This window comes from Physella acuta, unplaced genomic scaffold (assembly GCF_028476545.2).
Source record: "Physella acuta isolate Inbredline_101_S28 unplaced genomic scaffold, ASM2847654v3 ptg000641l, whole genome shotgun sequence".
Lineage (NCBI taxonomy): Eukaryota > Metazoa > Mollusca > Gastropoda > Physidae > Physella > Physella acuta.
The window spans coordinates 35904-63432 of NW_026732160.1; the positions used below are offsets into that span (position 1 = coordinate 35904).

Here is a 27529-nt window from a genome sequence, read left to right on the forward strand (position 1 = left end):
CCGTGTACCAAATTTAAGTATTAGTTGCGTTTCAGTGCTAAGGCGATTTTTAAAATTGTGGCAAAACCGAACGGCGGTTACACAAAAGTCCTTTTGTTAAGTCATGCCCACTCTTGTTAAAGTATTTAGCCACAGGAAGACCGTCTTCATTGTTGATTGAACGCAGGTGTTGGCTAACCCTGTCAGACAATCGTTTCCCCAATATAAAAGATGTTGCATCGCTTGCACTGGATGACATAAACTACGTTGCTGTACTCACAGTTGAAGTGATTTTTAACCAACCCCCCCCCCCCCCCCCCCGCGGCTAGCAGACAAGACGTGTTTTCACTAGCAAGCTAAGTCAAAAAATGTGTTGCTGTTTGACTTTATTTGTCTAATCTGTAACCACACTGTTGTGTGCTGACAAAGACCTTGGATTGAAACGTCCATAGTACTTGTAACTGTCTTTAACTTGTGAGGTAACTAATACTATCTGTTTTATTACTAATTGCATTAACCTCACTGCAGCTACCATTTGTTTTTTATCTTTTCACATTATAATTTAGACATAATGGAATGGAAGAACCACACACAATAACCTCAAAAACAGCCAGTGCTCATTTGCTGAAAATAACTAACAGACCAAATACAAATAAGGTTTTGTTCAATCTTTATCCATACATGAGCAAATCAATTTACCATTTACAGAGGATGAACAAAAAAATAACAAAGCCAAGAGTACAGTTAGAACAAATTTTAATGCAGTTATACTCCACTTTAGATGATTCCAATCTGCAGAAGAAAAATGTGTGATTGACATTTACAAATTTATATTTTATAAATACATGCAAGTAATCTTTTAAAAAATTCACATGAGAGAAAAATGCACACTACTAAAACCTAAGCATTACCTTTTATATTTATGCACAACTATAATATTTGAACCACCCACCTTATTGGCAACATCTAAGGCATCATAATCTGGAGCCAAGTGCACATAGGCTTTCTTTTCACAATCAGGCCTGGAATTTAAAGAATAAAGAATTCAAACAACTGGCAAAACACCTAATTAACATTAGTGATACATAAGTTATTGAATTTCACCAGCAACTAAAAACAATGCAATTTAGGTAGTACTAATTTAAGTAGATTAAAACTGATTTGCTCTTTAAAGTTTCCCTTTCAAACCTGCCGGTCTATAGGGCAAGTGAAGTGGAGTTCACTTGTTTCTGTGACCTCGGCATATGAAGAGATAGTGTGGCCAGCACTATGCTCAACCGCCTTTACTTTTCCCTAACGTGAGTTAGGTACCCATCAGGGTTGGGTGGACTCAGGGACGGTCTACTGACTTGAACCCAGATTCGAACTTGAGACTTACAGGTTAGCAGTCCAGCTCTCTACCGCTAGACCACTCTTTACTTATTTAAAATTACCGCAACGAAGTAATTAAGCATCCAAATATATGGTATCAATAAAAAAATTTTGGATTTTTTAAGAACAAATGATAAGCAGTAGAAAATTTAAAAACAGGAATTGAATAGGATGGAGAAAAAAATAGCACAAGACCACAAAAAGAACTGTAGCTGTTTAATTGATTTAAAAATACAATATCTTGACCTAATAAGGTACTGTCAGATTTCTGATGTATAATACATTAATATCCACAAAGGAATGAAAGCTTTGCAGGAAACGGAAGCCAGAAAAAATTTATGTTAGGTTTTCAATCAATGTTTTAAAGTTATCAACTTCTAAAAATTTAACAGCACAATAGGCAGTATAGTTGGTGAAATTAAAATGCCCATGCTGATAAAAATGGTTTTTATTAAACCATATTATATTAATACAAAAGTAGTTTAAGCTAAATATAATCTTTAAATACATTAATTTAGGTGTATTGTTATGTAACATTTTCTAGGTTTGAGCCACTAAGACAATCTTCCTGAGAACTAACAACCCTTGGATTAATTCATGTGGATATTTTAAAATAATTGTTTTAAGCAAACACATAGCAATTTTGGGTTGTTTGTGGAGTAAAAATATTGTCGATATCCAGCAAGTATTCATCAGGCGTGTCAACCCTAATAAAAAAGCATTGTATTAAATTCCTACTAAAAACTGAGTGCCCAAGTTATGGATCAGCCTGCATTGTAAAATTTATGTGGAACTGAGTCAACACCAACTATTTGAAATTAAGATACAATCTTAAAAGCTTAACCTAGTTTGAATATTCATGGCTCAATGTGCCCATTATAATAGGTAAAATTAGTTATTAAAGTTACTACCAGCTTGATGGAGATTTAAATAGCGAAGCATGAGGGAAACGTAATATGACTGCCCAATTACAAAAGTAAAAAGTGTAAAAAGTAAGCAATGTTACATCAAAATGGAATAAACCTAAATTACTTACCTAATTAATGTATTAACCTTTGATACTTCAATATCGTACAGTTTCTTGACAGCCATCTTTATCATGGGCTTGTTAGCACGCTTGTCGACAATAAATACAAGAGTATTGTTGTCTTCAATTTTTTTCATGGCAGACTCAGTGGTCAGGGGGTACTTAATCAATGCATACTGATCAAGTCTGTGAAAATTAGAGTTAAAGATTTAGATCTACTAACTGAAAGTAAGAGCAACCAGAAAAAAAAGGACTTAAATAAAAGAGTACTCACTTGTTACTCTTGTTCACACTCTTGCGTGGATATTTGGGAGCCCTGGGCAGCTTAAGGGTTTTTGGACGACGGAAATGTACAGATGTCCTTATTTTGCGGTTTCTTTTGTCATGTTTACCGCGAACAACTGTCTTCTTTGCTTTAAGTGCTTTTTCTTTAGCTTTCACTACTCCTGCATCAACTTTGGGAGGTGGTGCAGTCTTTTTCTCCTCTTTTTTAACTTCCTTAGCCTTAGGTGCTGGAGCTGAGGCTGGTTCTGTTAAAAATATATACAAATCTTAGGACAATTTCTAAAGGAACCTGAATTAAATTCAGGGAAAGTCTTAGTTATTAAAACATGCATAGAGAGAATGTGCAGCATGATAGTGAGGACACATAAGCTGGGGACAGCAACACATGTATGAAATACAAAGTTAAAATCAAATAATTGTTTTGCAGATTGTTCTTGAATGGACAAATGCTGACAATTGATACAGATGTCTGATAATAAACTATTCCAAAATAAGTGCGTAAGGCAGTGAGTAGTTTTGTATTCTACTTTTATGGTTAGAAATTAGGGTAGGACTAGAGTTGGGATTAGCATTAGCAAACCATGTGAGTATTTTAGTTAATTACCAATAACTGAACACCCCCTTTTATAAAGATTCTATTATCAGACACTGGTATAAAAATATATAAAAATCCCAGCAAATTCAACAAGAAAAGCAGGCTGAAGTCAAGAGGGGAAGGGGGACGGGTTGCTGAAGTGATGCCTGAAAGAAACTCAGGACACGGTTGAGATTTCATTTCACTTTTTGCTTAGTAGACACGTTTGATGATCTAAAATAGTTTTAAAACCTAAAAGCATTATTTATTCCTCTAATCTGGGGCCTAGTGCTCCTCATCCGGTTGAGGTTACCTACATACTCTAGAGTAAAATTCCAATTAATCTTCCTATAGAGTGAAATAGAAGAAGTTGAGCCAGATGTGTTTAAAAATGGACATGCGTAGTGTTGTATAAAACATACATACAATTATTATTTAAGCGAAAAACAGCAAGGTGTCCACATGGGGAAACTGTCCGCATACGGCACTTTACTCTAGATCTAGGCCTATAATTTTTTATATAATAATCCGGATGTTGCCAAATGCAGCCATTACTGCCTGATGTCCAGCTCAGCTTTTGTATTGTGTTGTTGTGTTACTATATGATATACATTCAAACACAGGAAACCACAAGCATCAGTACTCCACACAGTGATTGTGACAGTCAAAACCTAATGCCTAATGAGGATCCAGCACCCAAATATCTGCATTCATTTTTTCAACATAATCTAACTGCTAACTAAAAGAATGGCATTCTAAGTGGCAGTACTATGTTCATTAAAATAAGGTTTTTTAAAATTCACACTTTTTAAAATCATAGTCTGTTTTGGTGTACATTAATACTGATAAGCTAATAAAGTAATAGATTTCTCTATCTAGATTCTATAGCCAAGACAGCAATTTGGCCTATCAACAGCTCTCAACTTGTTATCGAAAATACGTCATTCCGTATTTTTCCAATAACATCGATACTAAAGTACGAGAAAGTCGATTGAATTTAATTCGTAATAAATTAAGGTTTAATAAGGATATAATAGTATTGTCATTCTAGACCAAAATTTAATATTTCATGAGATATTTACTAGATAAAAAATATAATACGCACTGGTTGCTGGTTTTTTCGTCTTGGGTGCCATGTTGAAATTTAGTAAAAGGCTTGATCTTGTATTGCAAATAGGAAGACCACGGGGTTCACATGGACATTGAGCACGGGGGCCCAGCTGAAAAAGTTTCCTTTTAGATTAAAGAGCGTGTCACCTATTTATAACCTTTAGAAGTCTATAAATAGATTTTTTGGGAAAAACATTTGGACTGTTCTAAAATCGTTTGATTAGGGCTGTTATTAGATCTCTGATGATCTAGAATTCTATATTAACACAAGATCCTATAGTTTTCTGATCTTAGTGAGTGGTTAATAGTAATATCTAGACTAGATTTAAGTAGGGCGTATAATTAATAATTATAAATCGAAGGGTCTACTCCCAGTCGACTGGGAAAAGCAGTATTAAAAAAAAAAAAAATTAAGAGTAGGCCTATTACTATAACTATTACTACTATTAGTATTAATAATAACGAGCCGACACGCTGCGTATCATACGCCGCTATTTAGTTGTTTTTTTTCTACTTTTCAGTAATGTATAATTTGTGAATTCGATAGTACCAATGATGCCATTGAAAATATTTGCTTAAAAACACTACCCCCCCCCCCCACGTGAAAGCAGCCTCCTCTTAGTTACCTCCTCTAAGTTTGAAATCGTTTCAAACTAAATTATCTGCCCCTAATAGCCGTCACCAAACCCGTCTCTGTGATTGTAAAATGTAAGCAGAGTGAACACCGCTCACCAGATCATGTGGGGGTGGTAGTGATAGTGATAGAGAATAGAGAGGAAGAGAGGGGACTGCAAAGGCGCGCTTGCAGCTTGTTTTCTAACTGATCCCAGAAGAGAATTATATATATAGATTATGACTATTATAATATTATTACTATTTAACTAGTATTTAACTATTAGTATATTAAGTAATAAAGTATATTAGTTTATTAGTATGGTATAAGTAATAAGTATAGAGTACTATTTTAGACGAGAGGGGCCTATACCATAGGCCTATAAATTATATATAATAAATAATTAAATATACTTAATATTAAATATAGATCTTGAGTTATATATACATATGAATATATATATATATATATATATATATATATATATATATATATATATATATACATACATACATATATATGTATAGGCTATATATATATATATATATATATATATATATATATACATACTAGCTGCATACCCATGCTCTGCCACGGTGAATCTTTTTTAAATGTACCAGCTTGGGAACAGAACAAAACTAAACACAAATGCTTATACCCGACCCGTTCTACGGTGCTGATGTGGATATTACCTCAGAGTTTACAGCGCTGCGCGTGGGTCCCTGCATTAGGCCGAATATTCCTTCAGCTTATACCCGTGCTTCGCCACAGTGTGGATATGAATATTACCTCAGAGTTTACTGCGCTGTACGCGGATTGGGGTCCCCGCTTTGGGGCGGATATTTTTTAGCTCACGGGTGTTGGTATCCTCAGAGTTTACTGTGCTGTGCACAGATTGGGGTCCCCGCATTGGGGCGGATATTCCTTCAGCGCACCGTGCTGGCGCGGGTGCCGGTAGCACTTTGGTGCAAATATGGATATTCACAAAATTAAATTACGGGAAATAAAAAATTGAGAGCCGACGCTCTCATGAACGTCCGCCCAGAAATCTCTCCTCCCCAAACCCAAGGCGTCATTTAAAACGCCGCCAAACAACACGTTTACCCAGGCGTCCGCACCCAGGGAGAAACTTCCAAAGTCTATAGCGATGACGGAATGACTGACTGACACACTACCAGCAGCGTTATATTATATATATATATATATATATATATATATATATATATACATGTATATATAAATATATATGTATATACACGTGTATATATATATATATATATATATATATATATATATATATATATATATATATATATATATATATAGGCCTACTGAGACCTAAGATACATAAGTATATGTATATATATTATTATATATGCATATAATGAATGCAGTGACTGATAATTTTATTGCTAACAGCAACCAAAATAATCTTAATTGATCATCAGTCATCATTTTCATTATTAGACTCTTACCTCCTTTTTTATAAGATAAAACATTATTTATGGCTGCAAATAATTCTAGAGTTACTGACTTGTATAAGCTAAAAAAAAGAACACATGGATTTAAAAAGGGTAAGTATTTTTCATTGCAATAGTGAACAGAATTTATATCTTATGTTTAATTTATATAATATATTTTTTCCAACAAAATAAAAAAATATTGGCTTATATAATGTCTCATAAAAATTTGCCTATTTTACTTATTTTAAAAAATATTTATCTGATAGCTTGATGTATCTGAGGCTATATTTATTTTAGTCTCTGGTACCTAGTCAAAACGACCTGACTTGTTAAAAAATATCCTAATAAAAGGGCAACAATCAAAAGAAACCATGACAATAACACCCCAAATCATGGATCCTTTCAACTAGCCCAAGACAAAATTATCTCATTATAAATTGAACCATGACAATGTAGGCTGCAGACCCAATAAGCACCTGGCCAAAGATAACTTATTAAGAAGAAAAAGCATGTGTCTCTGGTGCACGCTTTCTGGCTGGAGCTTAAGGGGTCATCCATAAATGATGCTTTTTTTTTGGATGATTTTTTTATCTCCCCTCCATCACACATTGCCGCAATGCTTTTTTTATAATGCAAAAGTGTGACGTCACACCATCTGAACACCCCCTGCCCCTCATCTCACACCGTCACAAAATTAAGGATCCCCTCTCCCCTACGAGTGTGATGTTATTTAAGGATGACCCCTAATGTAAAACTAGTGCTTAACATAGCCATGAGTTTCATCTGCTTTATGAATGACAGCAGCTTAAACTTCATAAACAATGAGGGCTTTATGTGTGATGGGAGATTAATGTATAAAGATAGGTTAGTGCTCTTGTTATAGTCATTCTGTATAAAGCTTTTTTCTGGGGGTCTTTTTCATGGGTACTTTTGTGAAATGCCTAATGAAAAAGGTGGTTTACTAAGCTAATGTATTGAATTCTGAAGGGGGCCTTTTGTGTGTAAAACATATATCCCTGGACATTATGACACGAGACAATTTGGGCAACTTGAAAAGTTTTAGCTAGCCTTTTTTTCTAATGATATTTAAACAGAAAAATAAAGTATAGACAGTTTTAACACATTAAATTAAATATATCCTAATCTATTGTTTCAGAACTTGGAGAAAAACCAAGCACCAGTAAAAGTCTTAAAAACAAACCTGCTTTAAAAAATGTTGAAGTTCTTAAAAAGTTTGATATGACTTGGGAATATGGTCCTTGCATTGGTAATTCTAATTTGTCTGTCAAAATAAGATGAAATATTTAAAAATTATAACAATGAGATGTTATCCTCGAGTGAGAGAACACAACTACTACAGCGGCAAACAATCCCTTCTGGAGAAGTCAAAGCACCAGATAATCCTATTTAATCTATCAGTATCATAGTTCATACATGGGACCAAGTGGTTTAGCAGTAGGGCACTAGACTGTTAACACAAAAGTCTCAAGTTCAAATCTGAGTTCAAGTCAGTGGAAAGGCCTTGAGTCCACCAAGCTCTGATTGATACCTAACTCATGTTAGGGAAAGTAAACGTGACTGGGCTTAGTGTTGACCACATTATCCCTTCATAAGAAACATATGAACTCTATCTACCCAATGGATGGCTGATACTTTTTTCCCCACAAGCAGGAGTAAAGCAACATTTTGTTTCCTTTTGATTCTAAAACACTGGATGTATGCAAACTTTTAGCTGCTTTAAGGCAATTCATTATGTTAACAATACTTTTGAAATTTAAATATTCATTTTAGAAGGTTATTCAGCTTTTTAATACGTCCTGTTGAATGTTTTTCATTAAGGTATAAGTCGAATGGAAAGATGGAAAAGAGCTGAAAGACATGGCCTGAACCCTCCCACTGAAGTTAAAGATATTATCAGTAAACATGAAAATGATAAAGAATATACAGAATGGTAACTTTTTCTAGTCAATTTTCTTCTATATTAGCACATTCTGTTGTCACAATGTTAGGTTTTACACTTGAGTCTTGCAATAATTAAAAACCATATCCATCAAAGCTGGGTTTGTTTATTAGAGTGTTTAAGTTCTTGTAGGTTAATTATAGTCAAGAATAATTATATATATATATATATATATATATATATTTATATGTATGTGTATATTACTGTGAATATTACAAAGTATAAGCACTATTTTTATTTTAATAAGTAATATTTATACTTTATATAGATAGCTGTCTTGCTGTAAATATAACAAGGTGTACTTCTATTAAAAGATTTAGTTATGAGATCATAATACTTGCATTTCAAATTATATTTACAGTGTGTGGAGCTGCTACAGTACTTTGAATTGAAAAGAAGAAGAAAGTTTTTCAGTCTGTTTACAGCAGATTTGGAGGTATTTACTTGTTTTCAATGCAATGCTAAAGAAACTGTGTATGTAATAAAATCTAATATAGTACAAGCTTTATCAAATTAATATAAGAATATAAAGAGACCAAACTACAATTATATATTACCTATGATACAATATTATCAAAAGCTGGTCTGCATAAGATAATGTGAATTGTTGCCATTGGATTTGTAGGTTTGTTGTATCTATGTTTTAACGATAACAATTAAATTATCATAGTGTATTCTGAAATACACATATATGTTCTGTGGTAATGATCAGTAAAAATGATCAGATGCCTAAGTGAAGGCATTCACATTTTTAAAAATGCACCATGTAGTGCTTTTATGAAGTATGAGGCACATCTAAAGGAAGATGTATGATTTTGTTTTAACTTTATATTGGTAACTTTTTTGATTTTATGGTTTAAAGAGTACAGCATAATGATTTCACATTTTCATTTATTTTGAGACCTGCTAAACTAATTTTACAAAATAACTAATTGTATATTAGATTATTAGGTAATACATATACACACTTTTTGTGATTTTTGTGTCTACTATTACTGTACATACAATTTAATGTGATAAGAATTTTAACTTTGTTCATTCCAATTTATGCTTTTCATTTCTACATTAATTAATGAAACTTTATTAATTTGTTTATTTGTATACTCTACACATTTTACATGTGAAAATAAACTATGCATAATAAAATTTCTACACTTTGTGTTCAGTATTTGCTTTACTAAGAGGTTACTGTAAGACAGATTGGTTAAAATAGTCCCACAAATTTTAAGTTCACAAAATTTAAAAGCCTACTTAGCAATGTAATGTATTAAGTCCTTGGTAAATTCAGGGGCACAGTTTTTAGGCTCTAACAATATAATATACATCCCAAACGTTAAATATAGTTTTAAAATTATTAAATAAATTTCCCTTCATCATCATTTACAGAAGTAAAAAAAAATTAAAACACCCAATAAAATCTTTTATATTTTGCCTAATTGGTACTTTGGTTGGTTTTTTAAATTATTTTTTTGAGTAACATAAAAAAAAGTACAATAATAATTAGCAACTATCAAAACACTAGAAATACAAACGACAAAACATCATGATTTATTATTCAGTAATAGGAATATACAATTCTTTTTCTGTATAGTAGTGTGATACAAAATTGAAGATTAAAATGTAAGATCATAAAAACACAAGCAAATCTGAGTAAAATAGTCATTGGCAACACTAACAAACTACAACTTTAAGAACAATGTAAAAACATTTATATAAATTAACATTATAAAATCACAAATCGTAACAACGGAAAAGGTTTTGAACCCTAACCCTCATCAGTGGCTGAATCAGTTCAAGCTAGCAGAGCAAGAAAATGAGATTGATCCAACAAAAAAAATTAATAAATGTTTAAATTTTAAAAAAATAACTAGCACTACTTGAGGTAATTATTCTTAAATAAATATTTTTATAGGAATTTTATAACAAAAATTTAGTATATGTAGTGTAATTACAATGAAAAATAGTTGTGGTGTGAAACAAACATTTTATTCACCAGATCAGTTAATGCAAATGACTAGCATTGATAAAAACTAAACCAATAGAAAATAGAAGTAGTTTATACACCCACTATAATCTCCTCAAATGTAGAACAAACGCCCTGCCTTTATTTGCAAAAAAAATATATTACAAAACTTTCGATAAATTAGAGCTTTGAAGTAACTTGCTTATAAACATCATGAGTCCTATAAACCATTTTATGTGCTTCATCAAAGTATGGATTTGTTTCTTTTTTTACTTTTTCCATCCAAGATTTTACAATTGGGGATTCTTCATACAAATGGTGCTCATGACAGGCATACAATTGCATTAACTCGCAAACACCAAAAAGATCAGCAATAGATAAATCACTTCCACCACCTAAATAAGATTGATTTTTCAAAAAATAAGACTCCAACTGTGAAACCATAACTTTTATTTTATCCCTGTATTTTTCAACTTCCTGCTGATTAATTGGTTTTCCAGTGGCTTTAGGTATAATAAGCTGCGGACATGAAACACAATATTTTTAAAGTAAATATTTGTTTTAAATTAAAAAATAAAATGTATATATATATATATATATATATATATATATATATATATATATATATATATATATATATATATATATATATATATATATATATATATATATATATATATATATATATATATAATTATGTTTATATGTATAGAGATGACTGAATGTCTGTATATAAATATTTCATAATATTTTATACAATATTTCTATTATTATTCAGTCTTTATAAGAAACTTAAACGTTATGAGAACCTGTTTCAAAAACAGTATAGCCTTACAGAATTGTAAAAAAAAAAAAGAATACCAATTGTTGAAAGAGTTGTGCACATAGACCTCTAGTGTTGAAATGCTGCCAGTGAAGGTACTCTTCAACTCTTGCTTGTTTTTTTAAATTATACTGAGGGAACCAATGATCACCAAGATCATATTTGCGAATCACATACTTCAAAATAGCAATACTGAAATGAATTCATCAAAACATATGACCATTGTAGATTCTAGTTTAGAAGCATTTTAAAATTCCAGCTATGACAATCATATTCAGGATTTTAAATATTTACCAGCCTAGTGAATTGTATTTCAAATTACATGAAATAGATTCACTTTGCTCCAGGGATCATGAGGTCCGAATCACTAGTTTATTTTATTTACATCCTAGTACTAATGACTAAGAATATGATAACTCATATTAGCTCAAATTATTTAGAAAAAAAATTCATTAGGCCTATAACATTACTTTATCAATTGATTTAGTGTTTTTACTTTGATTATATAATTACAACCTTTCTGTTAATCGAAATCCATCATCATCAACAGCAGGCACTAAAGAAAATGGGTTCATCTTCTTATATTCATCACTGTAATGTTCACCTGCATAAATTATAATTAGATTGATAATAACAGAATTGTATTTGAATAATAGATCTATAATCTATAGGCTATATAATATATAATAATAAATATGTGTCAACGATTTAAATAAGATTTTTTTATAAAAATAACTGTTATTTTTATTTATTTTTTTGCATTAACCTCATTCTTTTTAATTTACAGTTATTTCATTTTTTTATAGTTTATTTAAATAATATTATAATTAGGCCTAATTAATTAGGCCTAGTGAGGGGGGGCCTATATGTTAATTTAATAATCATTATTAAATTTAAAATTAATCATAGAGTATTATATGAATTGCTTTGATCTAAGAAGAGTGAGTAGGCCTATACTTTATTAAATATTATATAATATATGTATATATAATATATAAATAATAAATAGGGCCTATATAATAAATTACTATATTAATATATATATAATTATAATATTATTATATATTATATAATGCTATATAGTTGTATTATAGTATACGAGCCGACCCGCGGCATATCATACGCCTCTATTTAGTTGTTGTTTTTTCTACTTTTCAGTTATTCATAGTTTGTGAATTCGACACTACCAACGCTGCAACTGAAAATATTTCTTTAAAACACCATAAGTAGCTTGTTAAGGACGATAACCCCCCCTCCTCCCCCCCCCCCCCCCCCGTTTAAGTAAACTCCACTTAGTTACCCCCCCTACACTTAAAATCATTTCAAACTAAATTATCTGCCCCTAATTAGTTGTCACTAAACCCGGATCTGTTTGTAAACATTTAGAGTGAACCACAGCTCACCAGACCATGTAGGGGTGGGGGTGGTAGGGAGCGCGTTTACAGCTTGTTTTCTAGTGTCTCCCAGAAGAGAATTATATATAACGAGCCGACCCGCAGCGTATCATACGCCGCTATTTAGTTGTTTTATTCTCTACTTTTCACTAATTCATAATTTGTGAATTCGACAGTACCAATGCTGCCACTGAAAATATTTGCTTTAAAACACTAACCCCCCCCTTTCCCCTAACCCCGACCCCCCCCCCCCCCCCCCCCGTGAAAGCAGCCTCCTCTTAGTTATTTCTTAGTTACCTCCTGTAAGTTTAAAATCGAACTAAATTATCTGCCCCTAATAGAAACCCGGCTCTACGATTTGTAAACATTTAGCTTTGTAAAGATTTGGTTTGACTACAGCTCACCAGACAATGTGGGGGTGGGGTGGGGGTGATAGTGATAGAGAGAAAGAGAGGGGACTGCAATGAGGCGCTTGTTTTCTAACGGCTCCCAGAAGAGAATTATATATATAGATTTATATATATAGATATTAGATAGTAGTATAAATTGTACTAGTAATAGATCTAGTAAGTTAGTACTTAGTAACGAGTGTGTACTGAGTGCACACAGTACACTCGTAACACTGTTTGACTGTTAGTGTTACTGTTACACTGAGTGTGGGTGTGGTCTACAGACTACAGTGGTGTGTGCACTGTGTACAGTTGAGTGTACTGTGTGTGTAGTGTGTACCTTTTCTGAGCGCAACAGGTTTACTCTCAAATGGGACATTGTTCATACGCAAAAACATATAAACTGCTCTGGACGGCTGCGATAGAAGATCGAAATAGTAGCGAAGTGGCATTTACAATTTTTACAAAGCTAATCCAAAAATATAAAATAACAATTAAAACGTGTGTGTGTAGTGTGTACTGTAGATTCGGGTTGTAATGTGAACACCACAGTACTAGAATCGAGGCGAATAATAATATGTTATGGTTCAAAGGTTACAGATAAGCTTTTTGTTTTCTGAAGTTAGAAAGTTTATTTGCCAGTTAAATGTTGAATTTCTGATTTTAAAACATATTTTTTTTGTCGTTGTTAACATTATCCTAGTAGTTGAATATATTAATCGACTCTTTTCGAAGTAGTCACATCTTATGTCTCTTTTATCAGGATAGATCTTTTACTTTTAAGCTATTTATTAATATTTATTAGGCTATCTATTAACGATTGCATATATATTAGAATATAGTCGAGGTAAGATGAAGAGTTAACACCGTTTTATTATGTATTATTTTATTGTTTAATTAAACCTCGCATAACTTTTAATTAAAAAGAAAACAAGTAGATCTCTACTCTAATATTTTAATATAATGTAAGCAAAATATCAGGCTATTCTGTATTCATACTAATCATACTTAATTATTTAAGCCCTCATCCCCCCACCCTCCCTTCACCCCACTTTCATCGCAATTTTATTTGTTGCTTTTTTATTAGGGCCTAACAATTTTACACGCTTTTGAAATTAGAAACGTGTTTTGAGATATTGCGGTAGCAGTAAAATGCATACATAAAATCGAACATTTATCACCGAAATTTCGTGGAAACCCAAACAGCTACATGCACAAAACGCTCCAAATAATTTATCAGCCTTCTTGTCAATTTTATCTGGCAGCTGTAATCTTTACACATAAACAATGCAAAATGGAGTCATTTATTCGGGTAACCTTGATGTACTACACATTTTAGGTCTATATCTTACTAATCATACTAATCCTATAGTATTTTACTGATTGCATGATCTGTTATAAACTATCTACTTTTTATTCTATGCTCGTATAGATTTAGAATATTCTAGAATTTAGTCCATTTGAACACTCTGAGCCCTGAAGTTCTAAAAAAGTAAAAGATGAAGAAGAGATCTGATTGATTAAAATAGGGATTTAGGTAAAAAAACACTAATCATCATATAAAAATAAAAGTTACATATTCTTGTAGAGCTCAACTATATGAAAACAAAACAAAAAAGATTTTTTGTCTAGCTCAAATAGTTTTTTTTTAGCGAATTTTTTTGTGAGGGGTGGAATCCCCTTGCTTTAGCATTGGCCAATTGTGACAAGTCATAATATTAGCGTGTATTTCGAAAATTGAAAAATTCGTTATTTTCGGGAGGAAAAGATACCGATCGACGCGTAATTTTTTACTGAAACTACTTTTTATACTCTGTGTGTGTCTAGCAAAAGTTTATTTAGCCTATTTCGATTTTAAAATTTTTGTGTTTATAAAAAATTTGGATTAACCTGCCACCATTATTTTTCCTCTTACATTAAAAAAAAAAGTGTATCCGATATTGGTAGTACACAACTTGATGACGTCATACGCGTCAAATTATATTTTCGGACTTTTCGTCATTTTACTATAAATTGTTAATGTAGTATTTTATTATGAGTTAGACATCAAAATTATATTTACTATACACAGCTAGGCCTATTAATATTTGAATAAATTATTAGGCATAGGCCTACTGAAAACTTGAATTACCACCATGTAGTAGTAGCAAAATATTTTTTTTTTATTATTAGATTTTAACATTTGTGTAAGGCCCTACATGACCAACAATTTCATACCAATACCATTGTCTAAAATAGTGAAAATGTTATAATATAGTTTATATAGGCCCTCTACAAAGGTATTCAGCTGCTTCTTATAGTTAGGCCTATAGATTATCAATATTATTAACCTTGCTTGAACACATTATAGTAAGTTATAAAAATTCATCAGTTAAGCTAGTGATACTAATTAATGGAACCATTATCTCTCACTATGATTATTTATCCATTCTAAACATTTAATATGTAATTTGGTGTCTAATAAATATATTTATTTATTGACTGCTTACTTCCAATAACTGTTGTTGCACTGTGAATTGCGCAAGTCTAGAGAAAAAACTTCAGCATAAGCTTATTTTATCAGAACATGTATATGAAGGCTTACTCATTGCAAGTTGTTTTTTTCTAGACATGTATAGTATTCATGTGGTAAGTGCAAACATGGTGTTACTCTGACAGATCCACCAGTATAATTTCTTATACAAGACCTGGTTTCAAATTAAAACAAAAGATAAAAATAAAAAGAACCAAAATGGTTTGCTTTCCAAAAAATATTTATTTATTAGATTTAGATGCAATCATATAAATTTCAATTATCAATGAAAAGAACAAAGTAATAATGGGTTTAAGTTTAAGGTGTGAGTACAACAAAGTGATTTATATAACATGTTTTAGTTGATGCAAATTAAAAAATGATCAGGTTGAATGAAAGTCATCAGTCCAGGAAAGATACAAAAATCTGCAAAGAAAAAAAAAGTTATTTGATTTGTTTACACTATACTGTGTATCAAATTAGAATACCATAAGTAAAATATAAAAAAAAAAAGATTAAAAACATAATACCATGTCATTACATACCAACCTTTATTTTTTAACAAAAAATTTAGTGCACTTTTGAAAAAATAGAAATTATATACATATTGTAAAGACATAAATATTGCAATCATTGCATGTAACTGTAAACATAAAAATATATAACAAAGGAACAAAGCAAATTTAAAATGAAACATTAATTATTTTTTAAAGCTCAAATTTTTAATAATCATGCTGTCCAAGGATTAACAGCAGATTAGGATGTAAAGCAGAGATACTACTAATCTAGTCAGCTATTAGTGATTCAGCAGGTAGGCAAAAGTCCTCAGCTTCATCCTCATCCGGTGCCCAGTAGCATACAGTGTAGACAACAGACTTGTTCTTTTTAGCTAGTACTCTGTTAATAATCCTCACATAATAGCGATGCACTTTCTGATCATCTAGCTCCCACTTGTCAGTCAGCTGGACACCAACCAGGTCTTTACCACCCACTATTCTTGACAAAGAGGGTTTCTGCTTCTGTCAACACCACAAAATAGGGGATGGTTTACTGAGACATTCGATCCAGACAACACATCATAGATGGAATTTTCAGTATCTCTGCGTTCCATAGCTTCCAACTTTTTCTTCATCTGCTTTATTCGAGATTGAATGTCTGTGTCTATTTTGTGCTGTAACTGGTTTGTGTCGATGACCCAGTCAAACTCCTCAATCAGTTTGAGATTCTCTGCATGAACAATGTCATTCTTTACTGAGATCTTGACCCTTTCTCCTCTTAAAGCATCATCTATCTCCTTCAATACTCTGTCATTGTCAGCAAATCCATCTCCCATTTAACACTATCAATCTTGGTTCTCAATTCTCTTGCTGAAGATGTCCAGTTGTTCTTTGAAACCTAACCTGCAATTTAGCATATTTTATGTTTGAAATCATCAATAACTTACCCTTTCATGCTGTTTCTGCACCAGCCAACACCTGCTTTGACATCTGTTTTTTTTTTTTTTCTTTTATATAAAATACTTCCTCTTCCAACACTGGATCTGTGTCTGCTTTCTCTGCAATGATTTAGTATCTTTTCTTAGTTTACTTATTGTAGAAAAATATGAATTATAAAGGAAGTTCTGTGCAACTGTATTTTATAGCTGTAAGTTGATGAATCAAGTCATGACTTAGTATACTAAAATAAACAATTAGTGTTAGAAAAAAGTCTGTTACATTAGTAGTCTATTACAAATTACTTACTTAATCCTCATCACTCCCTGTGGAGTATAGGGCAGCAACAAATCCCTGCCATTCCACTCTGTCCTGGGCGAGCCACTTTAGTTCATGTCAAGTCTTGCCAGCAGCTTGCACTTCTTCTTCCATCTCTCTCCTCCATGTTCCCAGTGGTCTTCCCCTCTTTCATTTTCCAGTGCCATGTTGGGGGAGTCATATTTTGCTCATGCGTAGGACATGGCCCAGCCATCTCCATCTCCTCATTCGAACTTCTGAAAATGCATTTGGAAAATTTAGATATAGATATCTAGGCATAAGGTTTATTTTAAAATAAATAGACTAGGCCTACTAGGTTTATTTCACACACAAAAAAACCATTTGTTTTTAAAATTGTGAGTCTAGTAAAAAGTTACTATTGTTTAGAGTTTAGAGTAGAGGTAAGTTAGAACTAGATCTAGATTTAATTACTTAACACTAAATAGGTAGATCTATAATTAAAAGTAGGGTAATCCCTTAGTTTAGCGTCGGAAATTATCGGGTAATGTTTGTTGAGTCTCGGTAACTAGAGTTACGGTAAACCATGGTTTATTTGACCATTGAAATATAAATAAATTGACTGTCGATTGTAGTAAATTAATGTTTTAATTTTTTAAGTTTAATCGACAAAAGGAAACAAGAATAAATATAGATCTAATAGTAGATTTAAATTAGTAGATCTAAAAAAAAATATATTAATATAAATATAAATAAAAATTTAATGTTTTTGGCTTGCAGCGGATTTGCGACCATTAATTAATTAGATCTAGATCTAGCTAGATATCTAGCTGCTAGGCCAAGTTAAAAAATCTAGATTACGAAAATAGTAAAAATGATTACAAAATGTAAAAATGCTTACAAAAATAAATCTATCCAAATTTTAAATATTCTGTATAAAAATAAAAGATGACGCCAAATAAAGTATGGTTTACAGTACTTCCGGTGAATTCCGGAAGTGTGTGACAGACTTTGACATTGTTTTACTGTTTTTTACTGCTATACGATTCCGGAATAATAACCGACGCTAAACTAAGGGATTACCAAAAGTAGTCTATAATTAATAATTAGGTAAATAATTATGATCACTTAAAGTACTGTCACTTATCAGAAAGATCTAACCGTGATTCCGATGGCTGAATGATTTCTCACTCAGATTTCTATCAAAGAGCTGCAAGACCACAGACTGAAAAAAAAAAGTAGATTAGAGATTCTAGAGTCTATATCTAGAAAATTAGATTAATTTTTTAATAGAGATCTAGATCTAGATCTTCTAAAATAATTTAGATTAGGCTTATAAAATTATACTTAATTGTACTATACTATAGAATATGTATAGAATAAAGAATCTACATCATCTAGATCTATTATTAAATCTAGAGATTCTAGGTTTCATAAATTGATCTAGATCTAGATTCTTGATCTAGTGATAGTGATCTAGCCTCTCCTAGTAATCTAGATCTAGTCTAGAGTCTAGCTTGACGATCATCTGGATCTAATCTGGATCTAAAATTTCTAGAAATTCTAGGTCTAGTCTAGCTAGATCTCTAGATCTAGACTAGATCTAGATTCTAAATCTACCTAATGAGTCCTAATGACACTATTAAACCTTATTACTTTTTTTCGTAAAATAGTTTTTTTTAATAATGCTATTTTTAAAAAACTTATTAAATATACAATATTTTAAAAATCTTTTTAAAATAATGGCGGCTACAAAGCTATCGATTCAGACTTTGCAGGTACATTTAAACGACTTGTTGGTGGGAAATTAGCCGTTTTCAGACTTAATTTAAAGAAAATTTGCAAAACTCTGTCGAACTACCAAAATTTTAAAAAGAACTGGAATCTAATTCAAATAGAAAAAAAGTGATGAAATTACCTCTATTTTTGACAGCAATATTCCGAAGAAAGAAAAACTAAATTAATAAATATCGTCCGCCAAAAAATTTTCCAATATGTCAAGTAAACCCGAAAGGCAGAGAGCGTCAACGAAATGCCGGTTGGAACAAGCCGTTAGTCTATTTTTAGACTCACGCGCGGCGGTGACGGAAGCCTGGGACAAAAAGCGAAAAGGGAAGTCAGCGCCATTTCCAAAATGGTTGCCCTTAGAAATTACGATGCCGTAATACACGCTAATAATATACCTGAATAAATTGAGCATAGTTATTTTACTTGCAGTTGTATTTTGTTCATATTTGCAGAGTTTAACTAGAATGATATATAGAACTTGTAAATGCTGTTGAAATTAATAAAAATAATACAGAACTTATATTTTTGTGTTGGCTTCCCCCCATAACCCCAAAAAACTGTGCTGCGCAAATATGAAAATGTTTCTAAAGCCATATTTTATACAAATACAGCAAATGAAAGAACTACAAAGTTAGAAATCTAAAGTAAATGACTTGAACACTGTTATGTGCATATAATTGCCTCATTATTTTGAGCAGGTGAAGTAGAGTCCATCTTTAAGCCATTTTGTTATAAAACTGCTGCGCAAATATGAAAATGTTTCTAAAGCAATATTTTATATATATACAGTGAATGAAAGAACTACATAGTCAGAAATCTAAAGTAAATGACTTGAACACTGTAATGTGTCTATAACTGCCTTGTTATTTTGGGCAGGTGAAGTAGAGTCCATATAAAAGCCATTTTGTAATAAGTGAAATGAAGTTATCAGATCAATGTTTTTATGTGTGAATTGTGTATGGATTCTGATTTTCAGCATATAACTATATCTAAGGGTAAGTAGAACTTGAATACTTAAAATTACAGTTAGCACAATGCTAGTGTATAGCAACAGACAGGTAACCTAGATCTAGGTCTGACTCTTGTCAGTCTAGAGTCTAGTCTGACAAAATTGGATTTTTAGGAAAAACATATTCTGCAAAACTAGAACTAGAGCTGAAAAAATTAAAGATGGGTATGTAAATATATTTTGAAATAAAAAATTAGATTTGTTTGCACATGCCATAAGAATGCTGTTATTAGTTGATCAAACTTAAAGGCAGGAAGATGGGGATGAAAAAATATAACAATGGTGGCAGCGTGACCTACATACAGTGACTACGTTCGGAGGGGTATAACTAATGTCGGAGTCAAAATATCCAAAAACAAATTTCATTTCCAATTACTTAAGATATGTCTGATCAGTAATCTACTCTCATCTAGAGGAATCTTTTAAAAAATCGAGATTCCAACGTATCTGAAACTAACCTTGATACAGAGGGAAGACCAAAGCAGAGACAGCATTCAATCAGGTCGCAAAGCCATTAAAACTAAGGGACAACCACTCTACTTTTTAATTAACCTTAGGAAATGACCTTTTAAACTTAATTAATTACCATAAATTAAAAACTTATTAGTATGCAAAACCAAATCTCGTGGGTCCGGTATCAGAAAGTAATGGGCGATTTCGGGTCATGTTTTTACCGCGAACTCGGCGGATGCCGACAACCCTAATTAAAATGAAATAAAATGATTTTGTTTGATTGATCATTGAAGTGATGTCTGATTCTGTATCAGAACTGTCAGTCACCCGTGGCGTATCATACGCCGCTATTTAGTTGTTTTATTTTCTACTTTTCAGTTATTCATAATTTGTGAATTCTACAGTACCACTGCTGTCACTGAAAATATTTAGGCCGATGCTAGCCGGAATAAGGTACGCATGCGCAATGGAGAGAAACTACGACTTGCCTTCGCGCCGATGTTGTCGATGGTACTGCGCATGCGTGTGTATACAACCGCAGAACCCTAACACTAACCCTAAGCCTAATCCTATCCCTAACCATAGCCCTAATCCTATCCCTAACCCGCTATCCCTAATCCTACCCCTAACCCTCATTCTAGCCCTAACCCTAGCCATAGGTCACTTCGAAATATTTAATATTTACTTTAAAACACTATCAGTAAGTCGTTAAGGATGATAACCCCCCCCCCCCTCCTCCTTTCCCCCAACCCCTAACACCCCCCCCCCCCCCCGTGAAAGCAAACCCCTCTTAGCTACCTCCCCTAAGTTTAAAATCGTTTCAAACTAAATTATCTGCCCCTAATAGCCGTCACTAAACCCGGCTCTACGATTGTAAACATTTAGCGTGAACCACAGCTCACCAGACTTCCTAGAGAGGAAGAGAGAGGACTGCAAGGCGCGTTTACAGCTTGTTTTCTAACGTCTCCAAGAAGAGAATTATATATATAGATTATTGGCAGTATATGGCCTAATCCCAGGCCTAATTTAAAATTAATTATAACTAGATTTCTAGATCTAGATAATCTAGAAATCTAGATTTTAATCTAGAATAATCTAGATTATTCTAGATTTAGTTTTCTGTGGTTATAGTGTAGCTTAACAATACATGTACGTTAAAAAATAATAAAATAATTTTAGTGACTTTAATTGTCAATCTTCCTCTTTGTCCAGTCCCTAGATGTGTATTTTGCAGTCACCACAGTCTTCTTTAGTTAGGAAAAGACTCCATTTCCATCTTTGTAACCCTGTTTTGCATTCCCTGTGGGTTTTCATGTGCCTTTTGCAATCTGTGCCTAACCCAGCACCATTTCCAGGAATTTCCTCTTTATCTGCAATGTTGTGTGCTCCTGTCTTGTCTGTCTCTGAAGTTAATTATTTAATTAAGTGGCTTTGCAGAGCAAACTGCATACCACCACGCCTCCTCAAGGCCCTGGGCTAGGCAGAACAAATATGTATGGGCATGGGCCATACGCAATCATTCTTCGCACATCACATTCAACTTTTCTGTTGTGATGACTTTCTGTTCGTGTGGTTGAAGTGGTTGTGCATCAGGCAGGTTGTTTTTGTGGCATGGGTTCCAATCCTATACTATTGGCTCAGATTTTTTATTTAGCTTTTTTCCTATTCTTCTTTGTAAATAAAAGCTTTGTTGAGTTTTATAGGGTTAGGTTGAGGCATTAAGGTGGGTTTTTAGGGTTAGGGAGGATTTACTGCGAACTGTAGTACATCGAAAACATTGCAATGAAGAGAGAAAAATTTTTCCCTACTTCCGCATGCTTAGTTTGTGCTGGCTAGAATAGGCTATTATTTTAATATTTTGTGACAGTTACTTATACTTTGTATGGCCTCAGACAGTGGTGGCCTTGTTGCATTGAGTTAAAAATAAACTGAAAACAATAATATAAACAATCTCATTTAAATAGGTCAGGCCATATAGATACATAGTGTTGTGCCTGAAAAAAAATTAATAATTATCATGATCATTAGAGACAATCATGTAATGATATTACACATTTCCTATAAGATGCTATAGCATTATACATTTTTAAATGATTTATTTTTACTATTAAAGAAACAGCTTCATTGTTTCAATACCATCATCCCTTCTTGATCTAAAAGTTAAACTTTTAACCCTATTAGTACATTTTAAGAAATGCAGTATTCTGAGTGGTGGGGGGAAAAAAATCCATTGTGGTATTGGCCTTATATGTTGTTGGTGGATGTAGGGAACGAGGCAGTAATGAAAGTAAAGGTTGAGGACTGGTGTTGTCAAATTTAACAAATGATGCTAGTTTTGTCTATCATCATACAATTGCTGAGCTATGCAATTCTTGTCTTGCTCAGATTACATATAACTATTGAAATTGACACTTAAAACATTGAGTTCACGGGCTCCTTATAAATCCTTATAACAGTTTTTTTATAATAGTCCTGTAACTACTAATACTTGAAGATTTGCCAGAAATATGTGTAATATATTATAATATATAGTACTTATTTAGTTGAACAGAAAGTTTCAAAATCCCTCTGCATGATTGAGTACGTTGAAAATGTGTATTAGTGTATTTATGTAGTTTGACATATGTTGACATAAACTGATGATAAACTGTTGTTTACATTGAAACATGTCATAAAATATCCTTTTGAGAATATCTTCTTTAAAAGATGGCTGTGTTTTGGCCCATTTCTGCTCCATTAAAATAAATCTAGGCTAATTCAGCTATTAAAGTTATTATCTTTATACATTTACAGGATATTATAACTAGATGTATGTTCCTTATGATTTTTTTCATAAAAATTATTTGCTAGTATTTTATCACTTCAGTTGAAACTAAGAGAGACAACTATAGGCAAATTATTAGTTCATTTTTAGATGTATTGAAATTTTAGTATGAACGATGTCTGGAATTTAACATCAAATAAACCGGGAGTGATCTCCCCTAAACTTTCTCGAATATTCAAATATAACACTACGGGGGATGGCAACTCGGGATTAAGACTTCTAGACATGATTTTTAATCCATTTTAAATACTCAAATTTTTAAAAATAAAATATAATCTCGTAGAAAAAAGAAATGCACACCAAGTGAACGCTAAATAAAGATGTGCATAATAGTGCGCAATATTATTAGTACTTTATAAATTTACATGCGTTTTTTGAGAAATCGGAAATAGCGTAAATAAGTACTTCCGGTCAACGGAAATTACTCAAAATTTGACAGAAGGTAGAGAATTAGATCTTTTACTTATATATCAAATTTCATTTATCTATCTGAAATAGTGCTCAAGTTATAGGCTTTTGAAAAATTCAAAGTAGAAAAAGTACCACTTCCGGTTATCGAAATTCGCTCAAAAGTTGATACGGATCTACGATTTTGATAAAATACTTATATATGAAATTTCATCAACCTAGCTGTAACGGTACTCAAGTTATCGTGTTTACACACACACACAGACACACACACAGACATACGGACAAGATTGCAAAATTATGTTTTTCCGTATCAGTGAGGTGTAAAACGTCGAGATTTGTAAAAATCTCGATTTTTTTTTGCACGATTACAATACTTTCTCTATACTTCGTATATACGAGAAAGTAAAAAGTAGTACAGGGTACCAGCAATATTACTGTTCTGTTCAGTAGAAAGCTTCTAACTCCAAGATTTAAAAAAAAACTGTAACTTTGTCAACCAAATGTATTATGTAATGAAAATTCTAGTCCATCTAAAAAATAGTCACAAGTTTCTGTATCATAATCATCCATTCAGTTGGTTTAAGAGATAAGTCTATTAAAAGTTATTATAATTATCTTTTTCCCCCTAAAAATACATATTAATAATATTAATAATTTTACATTTGTTTTTTTAACTTACTAATATCATTAAACACAAGAATATAAATTTTTAACCTAATTATTAATTAACCTAATTGAATCTAATTTTAACCTGAAAACTTGATATAGATGAAGAAAAAAATTGAATTTGTAGATCATCAGCTCTGTAAATTGAGTTTAATAGCGTAGTTTGAAACTTCCTTTCCACCATTTCAACATACCCTACTTTCTTTAGTATTATCTACTTGGTTTATCTACCTGTTATCAATCTTTCCATTGCATGTTTCAACACAAATATTGATTTACAATTAGTAATTGTAAATTTTACATAGAAGTAAGATATTTTTAAAGGGGTATTATGATTATATGCTGCTGGACATGTATAGTACTGAGGTTAGAGAAACTGCTTTAACTGTACTTCATCTGCCTCATTAACCATCTTGCCTGGACATGGTCCTTAGTGTATTTACTTTGAATATCAAGAAAGTTTTTAAAAAATCCTGTGATCTAAATCCTCTTAGTATTTTCACTATTTTATATTGACATTATTTTCACCACCTAATGCAGGCACTTATTGTGTAGCATTGTTCAAATCTGCCTTTTTATGATGTTTAAAAATTAGGTTTACATTTTTATTTTACAGATGATAGTTCATTGAAATTATTACAAGAAAATTAGCAATTATTTTAAAAGAAACATTACTAAAGTTATGTAATTTGTAGACAGAATGTATGTTACAAACTAATCATTTTTAAAAATAGGTCGGATGTCCAAAGATTTAACTCACAATTTATTTCCTTCTTTTCAAGTCAAAGAAAATAATAATTTAAATTATTACTAGGCGTCTTGGTCTTAAGCTTTGGTTGAGTGATATTAGCCATATGAATTGATACACTACCAACACTCTGGAATATTTTAGTTTTTTTTTTAAAACATCAAGTCAAGGGCTCAAGTTATTATAAAATGTGAATACATTGTGACATTTAGAATAGAAAGAAAAAGCCTTCACAAAGAATTCTGTCTGAGTACTTACATTTCCCATGTTATAAACCAGTGTCTGCTCTCATCGGTTCATAGAAGAAATTTTATGATGCATATTTAGTGCCAGTATTAACAAGGCTATTTCATCTTGCATGTTTTGTTGCTGTTTGTCATCGTGTTCACAGGCTGCTATATGATTATAATATAATTTGAAACTCCATGTTAAACTCCATCTTAAAATATACATAAAATAATTGATACAGTTTAATTATTTAAAAACTATTTTTTTGATAAAATATACTGTACTATATCTTGTAATCATAGATCACTAGAAAACAATATTTTTATATGGCGCTCAAAATAAAATGTGATGCATGCATTTTTTTTTAATTACTTCTTTTATCACAGTTACAGTTTGGTTTTCTTCTTTTGTTTAACAGGCAAAGATGAGAATGCAATCTTGTATGCCTTCAGTTGAATGTGTTATAGAGAGTTTTAACAAACACACAATGACTGTTTAAATCTGACTTCATCTTTATGCGGACATAAAAACGAGTCATAACTTTGTAATTGCTAAAGCAGTTATCAAATGCTAGTAGAGGCATCCTTGTGTCTTTACCTACATAGTACCCATGGCAAGCAGTGGTAATTTACGGCCTGACAAAGACAAGAAATCCAAGAAAGGCTCCCAATTTTTTTCTTTTGGGGCGAAGAAAGATAGTGAAAAGAAAACTTGGTTTCCTTTTCCATCTTTTTTACCAAAGATGCAGGTGAGGATTATTAAGTCAGTTATGTTATGTATGTTTTGTATGTTGTTTTTTTAACTCTACAAACATTTTTGGAGATTCATTTCAGTATTTGTTACTTACCTGTGCATTAGATTTTAGTTAGCTATATATGTATGAGTGTATTCATATCTGCTCTGTACTTGCTTTATGACATTTTTATTATGGTGTATTATCTATTTTAAACTGTTTTTTTTTTATTGTAATAAGCTCATTAAAAAAAAATTTGTTGTTATAAAAAAACAATTTTTTCTCTCTCTCTATTTTAACAAATAAACTTCTTTTGTTTACACTAGTGTTAAAAGTATTTCCCTAGACTAAGTGGAGCAGTTTATTGCCTTACTTTTCCTAACAAGGAAATAATTTGTCCTTTTGTGACATTCTTTACTAAGGCATTCATGTAATAAAGCAAAATTTTATTTGTAATTTTGTTTCTATTTAGGCAAATTTTATTTTAGGAGCTGTGTAAAAATAATCTTATTTCAAATGTTACATTTTATAACCTATTAAAGCTCAGTCATTTTTGTTTGCAATTCTGTAAACTTCTAAAATTCAAGTGTGTAAAGATTTTTAAAACCCTCTTAAAAGGCTTTGTTACTGAAAATGACAAATTACAATAAGCAGCTGTAGGGGAGGGGAGGTGATGCTGCTGCTGTCACTCTAATTTATTCCCTCCCCTTACTTGTAACTACAGAAGGGAAGTAGTGTCAAGTTGTAAATGAGAAGGTCAGGCTGTAATCAAAGTATTAACAAAAGTAGTACCTGAGAACTGGTTTAGGTGAAAGAAATGGGATGTGTAAAAGAAGGGACACTAGAGTGGGCTTAACACAGAGAGAAAAACTTCAAGTTTCATAATGGAAAAAAAAGTTGAGGTGATTAGATTTTTAAAAAAATTGAACTTTATGTTCTGTTTTTGTTTTATTTTAAATTTTCTTATTTCTTTTTAGGGACGGGGGCGCTTTCAAGTATCAGCTAGTGAGTTTAAAAGTTTACCTCCAGCAAAATGTCTCAATCTGCCTTTACAGCAGAGGATTTTAGGAGCAATGGACTTCGAAGAAGAGGACAGTGTAAGTATTAAAATAGTTTTTACAATCAGTTTGGAATCTTTTTATTATCTATTATGAATCTGAGTAAAAATTCTGTCTAGTATAGAAAAATAAAATAGAGGTGCATTAATTGTTATTATAATCTGCCATCCTTGTTGATTCTTGTTTTTAAACTATTCTATTCAGAACACATACTTGCTATTTTAAATACTTGCATTTACAAATTATGATACTGTAGTCATTAATGTCAGTTAATGCATGCAATCAGACTTAAAAACATAATCTCTTAATAATCACCAACATTTTTGCTGTTATGATACATTTGTTCTACTTTAATAGTCATTTTTTAACTCTAGATTTTCTATATTACATGTTCACAATGTTTAACTCAAGATTGTCTATATTACATGTTCTCAATGAT

The 27529-nt window shown here is 31.9% G+C and overlaps 4 protein-coding genes across 5 annotated transcripts in view; 2 read left to right on the forward strand and 2 right to left on the reverse strand.

Annotated features, from left to right (window-relative positions):
• Positions 1–722: 722 nt before the first annotated feature.
• Positions 723–4923, reverse strand: LOC131948357 (large ribosomal subunit protein uL23). The gene is made up of 6 exons (XM_059309947.1): positions 4897–4923; positions 4342–4456; positions 2652–2907; positions 2387–2563; positions 932–1001; positions 723–771 (listed from the first exon to the last, which is right to left on the reverse strand). Exons 1-6 carry the CDS (start codon positions 4906–4908, stop codon positions 757–759), a joined length of 645 nt encoding a protein of 214 aa, XP_059165930.1. The 5' UTR covers positions 4909–4923; the 3' UTR covers positions 723–756.
• Positions 4522–8804, forward strand: LOC131948358 (DNA polymerase delta subunit 4-like). 2 transcript variants are annotated; one of them, XM_059309948.1, is made up of 5 exons: positions 4522–4638; positions 6448–6533; positions 7579–7689; positions 8262–8373; positions 8744–8804. In XM_059309948.1, the coding sequence occupies exons 2-5, from the start codon at positions 6464–6466 to the stop codon at positions 8772–8774; spliced, it is 324 nt and encodes a 107-aa protein (XP_059165931.1). In that variant the 5' UTR covers positions 4522–4638; positions 6448–6463; the 3' UTR covers positions 8775–8804. The 2 variants fall into 2 exon arrangements, with proteins under 2 accessions (XP_059165931.1, XP_059165932.1); XM_059309949.1 differs by lacking the exon at positions 4522–4638 and having other exon boundaries at positions 6427–6533.
• Positions 8805–9915: 1111 nt separating this feature from the next.
• Positions 9916–13517, reverse strand: LOC131948343 (glutathione S-transferase theta-3-like). Its single transcript, XM_059309920.1, has 4 exons — positions 13292–13517; positions 11685–11772; positions 11207–11360; positions 9916–10864 (listed from the first exon to the last, which is right to left on the reverse strand). Exons 1-4 carry the CDS (start codon positions 13401–13403, stop codon positions 10526–10528), a joined length of 693 nt encoding a protein of 230 aa, XP_059165903.1. The 5' UTR covers positions 13404–13517; the 3' UTR covers positions 9916–10525.
• A 701-nt stretch (positions 13518–14218) lies between these two features.
• LOC131948364 (inositol hexakisphosphate and diphosphoinositol-pentakisphosphate kinase 2) overlaps positions 14219–27529 on the forward strand; it is a 53295-nt gene continuing 39984 nt past the window's right edge. The window contains exons 1-3 of the mRNA XM_059309961.1: positions 14219–14263; positions 25718–26047; positions 27010–27129. Of these exons, the coding sequence (XP_059165944.1) occupies positions 25910–26047; positions 27010–27129 (258 nt within the window). The 5' untranslated portion in view covers positions 14219–14263; positions 25718–25909. The remainder of the gene's footprint in view (positions 14264–25717; positions 26048–27009; positions 27130–27529) is intronic.

Coding starts and splice junctions, on each gene's coding strand:
- LOC131948357 (XM_059309947.1), bottom strand. Junction 2,564..2,651: donor AGTGTGAACAAGAGTAACAA/GTGAGTACTCTT, acceptor TAATTTTCACAG/ACTTGATCAGTATGCATTGA. Junction 1,002..2,386: donor AAGGTTAATACATTAATTAG/GTAAGTAATTTA, acceptor TTTAAATTCCAG/GCCTGATTGTGAAAAGAAAG.
- LOC131948358 (XM_059309948.1), top strand. CDS start 6,464: ATGGCTGCAAATAATTCTAGAGTTACTGACTTGTATAAGCTAAAAAAA. Junction 6,534..7,578: donor AACACATGGATTTAAAAAGG/GTAAGTATTTTT, acceptor CTATTGTTTCAG/AACTTGGAGAAAAACCAAGC. Junction 8,374..8,743: donor GATAAAGAATATACAGAATG/GTAACTTTTTCT, acceptor TTATATTTACAG/TGTGTGGAGCTGCTACAGTA.
- LOC131948343 (XM_059309920.1), bottom strand. CDS start 13,403: ATGCCACTTCGCTACTATTTCGATCTTCTATCGCAGCCGTCCAGAGCA. Junction 11,773..13,291: donor ACCTGTTGCGCTCAGAAAAG/GTACACACTACA, acceptor TAATTTATGCAG/GTGAACATTACAGTGATGAA. Junction 11,361..11,684: donor GGATTTCGATTAACAGAAAG/GTTGTAATTATA, acceptor AATTCATTTCAG/TATTGCTATTTTGAAGTATG.